General features: G+C 62.6%; 1 protein-coding gene across 1 annotated transcript; it reads right to left on the reverse strand.

The window, feature by feature from the left end:
* Nucleotides 1-223: 223 nt before the first annotated feature.
* Nucleotides 224-3782, reverse strand: MRGPRG (MAS related GPR family member G). Its single transcript, XM_017507701.2, is given in 4 exon segments — nt 224-1719; nt 1722-1787; nt 3058-3378; nt 3691-3782. Coding segments are annotated over 2 exon segments (846 nt in total). The 5' UTR covers nt 1756-1787; nt 3058-3378; nt 3691-3782; the 3' UTR covers nt 224-907.
* Between the last annotated feature and the right edge of the window lie 6413 nt (nt 3783-10195).

Raw genomic sequence — 10195 nt, forward strand, 5'->3', positions numbered from 1 at the left:
TGATTTGCGCTTTGACAGCTTGGCTTCGCCTCCTCCCTCCCTCAGCCCCTTTCTCTCTCCCCATCTTTCCAAAGCAAACCCTGGGGGCAAAAGCTCCAGACCACCCAGGGCTGAGGAGGGAGAGTGAGAACAGAGGTGGGAGATGCTAGTCCCGGGTGGAGAGCGGATGGCCCTGGGGGCGCAGGAGAGGCCCCGTGGGGCAGGTGTGGGGGGGGAAGAGGAGGGGACGGGAGGGGACGATGGAGGCACCTGCCCGCCGGCCCACGGGGCTGGGTCTGTTCTGCGCAGAAGCAGCACCACCTGGCGGCCTCTGCTGGTGACGTCGGGCACCTGCAAGTCCTGGGCCTCGGAGAGGGAGACAGAGCCTTGGGTGTAGCCCACGTGGGGTGGGCAGGACAATGATGGCTGAGGGGGGTGGGGAGCAAGGAGCAGCTCCCCCCCACACACTGTGCAGTGGGAGAATCAGAGCCTCAGCCAGCAGGCGGCGTGGAGGGCGGCAGGAGCCTGGAGGCCTGGGTTCCCATCCAGTAGCCCCCCATCATGGGCTGGGGGCTGGCTCTGCTTTACTTCAGTTTTCTCTTGTGTGACTCAGGTGCAGCAGGGTGGGAGGGGCTGGGTGAGGGGGCCTGGGCGGGGCCTGGGGGGCGTGGTGCCTGTCCTCACCCCTGTTCAGGAGGCTTCTCCTTTCTCCCACCTGGCCCAACCTCCCTCCAGCTCCGGTTCCCGGCGTCCCTTACCCTCAGCACGCCTGGCTGGGGGGTGGTCAGGACCAAGTCTCCCCAGCTGTGTCCAGCCCTTAAGTGCTCAGGGTAAGAGCTAGGTGGTGGGCGGGGCTCCTCCCGGCCCTGGAAGCGTCTGGGCAAGGGTGGGCGTCTCCTGGCAGGCCTTGTGGGCAGGGCAAGCCCACCTATAAGCGGCCCATAGGCAGTACTATCCCAGTGCCCTGCCCAGTGCCCTCCTCCAGGGCCCTCCGCAACACCACCCGCAGCGGGTCCCGCTTCCCGGGCTTCCGGCCTGATGTCAAGTAGATGAGGGGCTTGGAGCTGCTGTTGACACAGGCCAGCAGCATGGCCAGCGGGGAGAAGATGGGCAGCAGGAAGTTCAGCAGGGGCCGCAGGCTCCAGTAGAGGACCAAGGGCAGTCCACAGAAGAAGAGCAGGAGCAGCATGCCCAGGACGATGCCGTAGAACCTGGGCCGAGGGCACGTGGAGCAGCAGGCCACCCAGACAAAGAGGACCACGCCGGCCACACAGGCCACGAAAGCCAGCAGCAGGAGCCAGGCCACGCTGGCCACGTGGTAGCACAGGCAGACCAGGGGGCGCACACTGGTGCGTAGCAGGCCACAGGTGTTGGCAGGCAGCAGCACGGCTGGCAGGCTTAGGGCCCACGCCAGGGCACAGAGGACAGCTGAGGCATGTCTGGGCCGGCAGCCCTGGTAGCAGGCAGGGAAGAGGTCAGAGAGGCAGCGCTCCACGCTGAAGGCCGCCAGCAACCAGAGCCCCACCACGAACCACAGGAAGGTGAGCACGAAGTAGAGCGTGTCCTGGATGCCCAGGGCAGCCTGGGCCACGGAGAAGCCCACATGGCAGGAGAGGAACAGGAAATCCGAGGCGGCCAGGTGCAGCAGGTAGACAGAGAAGGGCCCCTTCTTGATGTGGAGGCCAAGGTTCCAGAGCACCAGCCCATTACCGACCACCCCCTCGAGAGCCACAATCAGCTGTCCACGGTTCTCCAGACGCTGAACAGCCCGAACATCCTAGCCGGCTCAGAGGGCACTGGTGAGGGACCTGCGAGACAAAGACAGATGTGGTCCTCAGGCGTCTTTTGTGCGCCTGCTGGGGGTGCAGGGAGCGGCATCTGTGGCCCTGAAGGTGCCCACCTGGTGCAACCCCGGACCACCCTTCCCCGCGGCGGGACCTCAGCCAGGGCTCAGCCCTCTGCACGTCAGGTCAGGCGTGCCTAATGCCTCCCCACGACTTCGGGCAGGCCCTGGGCTCCTGGAGGGTGCACTAAGCTGCTCAAAAGACATCCACGTCCCTCCGTGGATGTGGTGAGGGCGATGCTGCACCCTCCACCGTGTGCCAGACAAGGCTCTGCAGACAGAGGGGCCTGCGTGGGGAACCCACCGGTGGGGCCTCCTCCTCCCACAGAGGCGGGGGCTTCTCCACGGTGGACCCTCAAGGGGCTCCCACCAGTGGGCCTAGACCGGCCTCCTATGGAAGTCCACTTCCCCAGAGGGCCTCTGGAGGTGTCCAGGGAAGTAAGCGCCCAAAGGCAGAGGCTTCAGGTGGCCTGAGGAGCGAAGACGGGGTGTGGGGGTGTGAAGTGTTGGAGGGAGCCCCCAGCCTCCCTGCCCTCTCCCGGCCTGGGTAGAGGCTGAATCCTGGGTTCACGCTGCCGACGGTGCATGCCGGAGGCTGCTCTGAAGCCTTGAACCAAGGCAGGGGCCTTGGTGGCGGTGGCAGGGCCCTGGGGCCTCTCTGGGAGCCGCCGACACAGGGGAGGGGCGGATACAAGTGGCCACTTGCAAGGAGCAAGGCCGAGTGTCCCCGAGGATGTTCTCGGGGCGGAGAGAGAGTAGCTGCCAGAAGCTTCGGTGGAGCAGCCGAGGGTCTCCAAGCAGTCCCTCCCCTCCAGCCGGCCCCTCCCCCAGGACCCACGCGGGTCCTGTTCTTAGTTCCAGGACACATGTCAGGACCCAGGCTCTACAGTGAGGGCGTCAGGGGTGACAGACACGGGAGAGAGAAAGGAGACTGAGAGAGAGAGAGACAGAGACAGAGACAGAGAGATGTAGACAGAGACATAGAGAGACAGGGACACAGACAGAGACAGGAAGAGAGACACAGAGGGACAGAGAAGAGACAGGCGGCTGAGCCCCGAACACACACCTGCAGCCCCTCACGGCAGCTCGGCCTGGCTGTGTTCCCACCTGTTCGCTGACCCAGGTCCTGCCCTCCTTCAGGGCTCTGCCCCTTCTCAGGGGCCAGCACCCTTTGCAGCCCCTCCGCCCCCACCAGCCCCGCTTCATGCCCGAGCCTCCCCCCACAGCCCCAGCACCTTCTTTGTACTTGTCCTTGTCCCCAGTCAGATGGGAAGGGTTTTCGGCTCAGGCCTCAGCTCCTGTGGCTTGTCGTGGCTGGGCACATGGTGATGGTGGCCTGTCCTCCGGGCCCAGCCACGGGGAGTGGGAGACCTCGGCCGGACCCTGGATTGTGGTGGTGACCGTCGTGGCCGGGTGTTCCCACCCTTCTGTGAGCCTCAGTTTCCCCGAGGAGCTAACCAGATTCTCCTGGCTGTGCTCTGGCCCCGCTTGGAGTCTGAGGGTTGCGGTGAGGCCGGCGCTTGGGCCCGTGTGCTGGGATAAGGTGGGCTCCGTTTCTGGAGAGAGAGTTCCGGAGAGCAGTGGCAGGGCAGCAGGAGGGCCGTCTTTGCTGTTATCAGAACAAGTCACCTGCCCGGCAGCTCCAGCAACGCCCTCGAGCTCTGAGAGCTCTGGGTCCACACATTTCAACTCAGTCCATGTTCCCACCCTCAACCCGCCCTGCCTTCCCTTCCCAAAGGAAATCCAGACGTCCCAGCCAGCCCAGGCCCCTTGGGAGCCAGTGCGGGAGCAGAGGCCACTGTGGAGGGCAGGAGAGGCTGCCAGGGCCTCACCTGGGGTGTGGGGGGGGGCAGGCAGAGCCTTCTCACCTGTGATGATACTGCCCCGCTCCCTCAGACAGGCCCTTCTCTGCTCAGACCATCACTCACTGCCTGGAGGCTCCTTCTGATTCCTAAATCCTTTTATGTCCTCTGGGGCGCAGCTGGCTGGATGGAGGGCACCCGGCCAGTTCCCTGGAAGCGGCAGGGTGTGGCGCTGTTCACAGAAATTTCAGGAATAAGCTAAAACAGAGATGTTGTCCATGTGGGCCGCCTCTCCCTTCCTCCTTAGCCCGGCTGGCAGGGGAAACTGAAGGCACCAGGCAAGCACTCTCCCTCTGCTCCCACCTCACCTGGTACCTGGAGGGAGGGAGCAGAATGGGGACCCTCTGTGCCTAGGGAGGCCTGAGCACCTTCCAGCTGCCCCACTGATATTGGGCTGCTCCTGCCAACCTTTGGTTTGCTGTGGGCACAGGGGTCCTAGAACTGTGGGCAGGGGCCTGGCTGCGTGGCCTCGAGAGAATGACCTAACCTCTCTGTGCCTCAGTTTCCCCCTTTCACTGGACTTAACGCTTATGGACAGCTCGGTGCCTGGGTGCTCAGGCTTGGGACTGGCTCCCATGATGGGTCAGCCGACCAGTGCTTCTGTGGGTGGTCTGAGAGGTGGCCCCCAACTTCCTAAAGGGACCTCCTCCCCATCCACCCATCTGCCCCAGACCAGAGAGACTTTTTCCTTTCACGGACTGCATTCCACAGCTCCCAACTGGGGTGCAGAGTGTGTTAGCTCAAGTCAGAAACTAGGTCCTAAAGATGATGTTTCTCCTCCAGTTTCTCAAATGGACTTGGCTTTGGAAATCACTTCTGAGGCACAAATCAGAGGTCCGTGGAGCTCTAGGCGGAGACCTGCCGGCCACCCGGCCACCAGCACTGTTCACGTGGGAAGTAGAAAAGTTCCTTTTCAAAGTTCCGTTTCTTGTTAAAGAATAAGTGTGCTAATAACTCTTTGTGAAGCCCTATCCTATGTGGCTGTTAACATGCCATGCTTACAGGCACGTAGTACATTCTATGCCCTTGTACCTTTACCAAGGTATCTGTGCTGGACGTGCTCACAGGCGTGTCCCAGCTCTCCACTGCTTTCACCTGTTCAGAAAAGTTTTAAGTTGTTCGCCAATGGGGTTTTAGTTTAGATGGTGAGGTCTGGCTCCAGCCAATGGAGATCAGACACAGCGGTGAGGACGACCCCAAATGCCCAAGGGATAAATGTGTGTGTTTTCCGTTGTTCATTGTACAATGGACTAGTGAGGGTGCCCTTCCTGCAGCCCAGAAGTACACGTTGCGTTGCTGAAAGGGCCTTTGTTTCAGTGCTCATTTTTCTTCATGGCACCAAACATCTATTTCCAACATTGCACTTGGCTTTGAAAGGCCCCTTATGGCCTAGGGGTGCCTCCTGCCAGCTCCACCCCAGATGCTGGTTTCCAGGGCCTCTCCCCGCGAGGCTCCACCCGCGCCGCAGGGTCACTGCCCAAGCCTGCTGTGGCACCTGGCCTCTCCCCGCGAGGCTCCACCCGCCTCCGGTTTGAGTGAAACTCCGAGCATTCTATTAACTTAGTTGGATCCCTCCTAGCCACCGCACCGCCGGGTGGGACGGGGAGCTCGGTGTCAGCAACACAACCACAACCTGAGAGCTGGAAAGTTCTGGGTCCTTGCGGACCCTCCAGCCAGGCAGGGCCCAGGAGTGGGGCAGGGTTGTCTTGTAACCCAGGTCTCAGGCAGCGACTGCTATCCCGGCCCCCGAGGGCTTCCCCTGTCTAAGGGCCATTGTGGGGTGGGGTGCTTTAGCTTCTGGGGTCGCTTTCTATGGGGCACTTCAAACGGTGCTGGGCACGGGCGGTTGTTTGAGGCAGCCTGAAGTGAAGCATGAAGCTCTTTGGAGGGACATCCGTGCAGATTGGCCAGCCCCAGCCAGGCCCAGGCAGCTGCCGACTGTGGTTTCTCTGTCACCCCAACCCCTCCCACAGCCCCTTCTCGGGTCTGCCCACCGCCTACACCGTGTGCTGGCTTTCTCACTGGCCAGCTGTCCCCTGTGGAGCATGGGTGTCGCCCTGAGGCCGGGCTTCAGTCCATCTTATTCTGTCTGGGAGGGGCATGGTGCAGGTGCAGGGCAGGGAGGGAGCCTTGGTGGGGGAGGGGAGCAGCCGTTCCCAGAGCTGGAGGAGGACTGAGCCAGAGCCCACCCCATCCACGGTGTGGCCCGCGTGTCCAGTCCCAGTGGAGGACTGAGCCAGAGCCCACCCCATCCACGGTGTGGCCCGCGTGTCCAGTCCCAGTGGAGGACTGGGCCAGAGCCCACCCCATCCACGGTGTGGCCCACGTGTCCAGTCCCAGTGGAGGACTGAGCCAGAGCCCACCCCATCCACGGTGTGGCCTGTGTGTCCAGTCTCAGTTGCTGGCACCTGACTGGGGAAAAAGGCCTTTGCAGATGGGTGGCCTTTGAGACAAGCTCGTCCCGGAGAATTTGTATGGGCCCCAAATCCAATGACAAGTGTCCTTATATGGGAAGGGAGAGGAGGGACACTGGAGAGCAGCGGGGAGGCCACGTGAGGTTGGAGGCGAGCGCGGGTCACACAGCCACAGGCCAGGGAGGACCCAGAGCCACCTGGAGCTGGAAGAGACGAGGAAGCACCCGCCCCTGGAGGCTTTGGGGAGCACAGCCCTGCCGTCCCCTTGATATGTGGCCATCAGTTCCGGCAGCTACAAGCAGTGACCGCAGGGCAGGCGGCCTGAGTGCGTGCATGCGCCCCACTGGGCCTCTCTCGCGCCCCACAGCGCTGTCTGAGATGCCGACCTCCTCCTCCCTGCCTGCAGCTGGGGAAACTGAGGTGCCGGACACTTAACTCGCTTGTCCGGGTGGTGCAGACGCCCAAGAGCGGTTTGTTTGGATACAGCCGTCCTGAGCTCATGTGATGGTTAGAGCTGCCAGTTGGGCTGTCCCGCCCATGTCCAGGCTCCACCTCGTGACATGGTGACCTCACTGCTCAACCTGCAGCCGCTCTGTGCCCTGGCCAGTGTCCTAGCCTGAAGGTGCAGGAAGGATTTGATCCCATCGAGCGTGCTGTGGGGACTCAGTGATGGTCTCTGTGGGGGCTGTTGGGGGCCCCTGAGGAAGCAGGAACAGCGCGGGATACAGGAGGTTCTGGCCGCCAGGAACCCGCCTCAGTTCACGTGGTTTCCATGCCACCATCCCATCTGACCTTCAGAACAAAACTGGCCTGACTCAGCCCAAGGCTGCCCACGTCCCCCAGGGCTGATGGAGAGTGGGGAACGGGGATCCAGCAGAGCCCCCAGCCCAGCCCAGCTGCATGTGGAAGACAGACCCCCGCCCCTGCTGGTCTGCAGAGCTCAATGTGGGGAGTGCTGCATACGGCCATCATGATTATTCAGGCAGGCGAGGCCAGCAGGTGAGGAGACCCTGGCATGGAAGAGATGGTGCTAACTCATAGCTTCCAGGAGGAGGGGGAGCTGACCCCATGGGGCCACGTGGGCGGTACCGGGTGGGTCAGGAGGCAGAGCGAGGAGGAGGGGAACTTCTAGGAGCTTCACCACGGTTTCTGTAGGAAGGAGCAGGTGAGGCTGGCAGTGCCGCTCGCTGGGTGTAGGGTTTGCAGCGGGAATACTTTCAGAGCTCTGGGTCCTAAAACCTGTCCCTGGTGGTCTGGAACCTGGCTCTGGGGCCATGAGGGCAGGAACAGTGGCCAGGAGTGTGGGAGCCGGAGAGAGGAGGGCTGGGGGTGGGGTGCATTTGCGATGTGAGCTCATGAAGGCATTGTCACTCTCTGGGAACTGACTGACCCTGGGAGGGGCTGCCCCTCCTGCGTCTGCAGGGGCCTAGACGCTGACGCTTCAGAGCAGAGAAAACAAGACACAGGTGGAACCGGGGGTACCGGGGCTGCTGGGGGCTGCTGGGGGCTGCTGGGCCGGGTCTGAGGCTGCCCTCTTTCTGCCTCCCTCCCTTCTTGTTCGCAGGTTGGCGGAGTCTTGCGTGGCTGGGAGCTAGGGGCTCCCATCAGGGGACACCCAGGTTAGAAACCAGAACCCGTCAGTGGCAGCCAGCTCTGGGCTCGGCTGTTTGGGGCAGTGGCTCCTGCCAGGTGCTCTCAGTGCCTCGAAGCCTCAGTGCTTGAGAAGTTCACGTGACCTCATGCATGTTACCCGCGTGGCCAGCGCCCAAGGCAGAGTCACGACTTGGAACGCACTGGCTCTGCTGCTGGTGAGAACCAATAGCTGAAGAGAAAAATACCCCTTCATGAAATCAGCAGGTCTGACACGCATCCGTGACCACACATGGGGGTGGTGGGGAACCCAGGGGCGAACGGACTGGAAGCCCCGTAGCCAGCTGGGCATCATGTGGGCACCGCCAGGGTGGGCGGGTGGGGTGTGCTTCTGAGGAAACTTTCAGGGCTGTGGAAGAATTGTGCAATTTCACGAGAAAAACAAAACAAAAGCCGACGTCATGGTTTAGGTATGTTTGCTTTCATTTTTCCAGCGTGTGAGCCGCCGAACCAGCCGAGGAGTGACCGCGGGCCTTGCCCCGTAGGGGTGCCATGCAGCGCAGGCTGATTTACAGACTCGCCTGGTGATGGGGAGGGGATGGGATGCTGCCGCAGGCCTGTCTCTGTCCCTGTTGTCACACACACACAGGCCTCACACACAGCCTCCCTCGGCCCTGAGGAGGGAGCGGGTTAGGGAGGCTCCCGGGAACTTTGGCTGCCCCCAGCAGGAGCCGCCTGTTCCTGGGAACTCTGCTGGCTGCAGTAGCCCCTCGGGGACCTGGGGGCAGGTGGGCAGGGTGGGCTGGGCCCTGGCGGAGGAGCTTTGCCTGTCACCCGGGCGGAGGCGTCCTTTGAGTGGGGCAGCCCCAGCATCCTAAAGGGTGGGGTCTAGGGGTTGAGGTCAGCCAGGGGTCCCTGGTGGAGCCTTGTAGCTCCGGGGGCAGAAGAGGAGGTGCAGGTTGGGCAGGGGCGGGTGGGAGCCTGGACAGAAGCTCGGCCTCCAATTTGGAGCCCCGCCCGCACAGTCCTAATGTCCTGAGGTCTCAGGGACCACAGAACTGGAGGCTAAGCTGGCAGATCTGGGGCCAAGGGGATACCCCACCAGCATCCTGGGCCCTCAGGCCGTACCCCTGCAGCCATGCCTGCTGTCAGAGTGGGGGCAGGCTGGGCCCACTTTCCGTGGAGACCTCGGATGAAGCCACATTTCCCGGACTCCGTGGGAAGGGCTAATAAGCAGGCATCTAGAGCTGCCCCTGATCCCCTGGATGCTAAGGCAGGCTCTTTGGGAGGGAGTGAGCACTCGAAGGGTCCCCAGTCTCTCTGGACCCTTATGCAGCAAAGGGGTCTGGGTGAGGATGGGGCCGGGGTTTGGGGAGCCAGTGTGGGGCTGAGGGCACCTGAGCTCGCCCTGGTCTGTGTGGTGGAGGGTGGGCTGGGGGTCACCTTCTGGCTCTGCCACTTTCTTGTGGTCCTGAGCGGCCACGTAGCCCCTCTGAGCCTCGGTGGTCTCATCTGGAGAGTGGGAGCAACTTCCTACATTACTACAAGGATTCCCGGGATCATGCCCACGGCAAGGTCATGTCCGTGAGAGTCATCTGTGCTTTTCCTCCTGGTTCTTCCTTGTTCTGGGGGAAGTGTATGTCCTGGGACTGAAAGTGGAATTTGTGGACAGGCCACTTCCCTTTCTGTTCTCGTTTGTCAGCTGAGGAATTGAGGTTGCTAATCCTGTCCTGGAGGCAGGGAGAGAGTGTCCTGCCCAGATCCTGGGCTGGAGATGAGTTGGGAGGAGGTAAGTCCCGGAGCGGGGCTGGAGGGGCTGTCGGAGAGGCAGGCCCCACCCCTGGGGCTCCCAGTCTCCAGACCGGCCAGGGACGCATGGGAGCCGGGGGTGAACGCGCTGTGTGGGCTGGGGCGGGCCCAGTGCAGGCCCCACGGGGTGAGGAGGGTGGTGGAGCCAGATTCTAGGGTAGGCTGCTGACCAGGGGTCTGTGACCCTCACCCAGACTCAGCAGGGACAGGCTCAGTCATGGCCGGGAGGGAATGTCCCTCCGTCACCGGGCGTGGAGGCCGGAGTCAGAAGTCAAACCTCTCAGATGCCTCAGTCTGCGGCTCAGACTGGCATTGCAGACTTGGATGTGGGGCGCTGGTAGCAGTGGAATCAACACTCGTTTCTCTTGGGTTCACGAGAGGCTGGGCAGGCCTCACAGCACTGGATCTCATATTTCACAGACGAGCAAGCAGAGGTGGGGGGGCGTTCAGAGACTGGGCTGTGGTGACTCAGTGGGGTGACCAGCAGGGCTCAGCCCAGGCTGTGGGCTCCAAAGCCCCGGATCCTAGCACCCCCTGGCAGGTGCTCTGGGGTGGCAGCCAGGCCTGGCACTCAGGGGAAACTGAGAAGCCTGCTGAGGGTGAAGCCCGGGTTCCTTCCTTAGAGGGTTCCTCTGGAGCCGACCAGCCCAGGGCAGGGGGTGGGCTGCCTCACACGGGGCAGACAGGAAGCTTTCTGG

This window comes from Cebus imitator, unplaced genomic scaffold, assembly GCF_001604975.1.
Source record: "Cebus imitator isolate Cc_AM_T3 unplaced genomic scaffold, Cebus_imitator-1.0 Scaffold384, whole genome shotgun sequence".
NCBI classification, from domain to species: Eukaryota; Metazoa; Chordata; class Mammalia; order Primates; family Cebidae; genus Cebus; species Cebus imitator.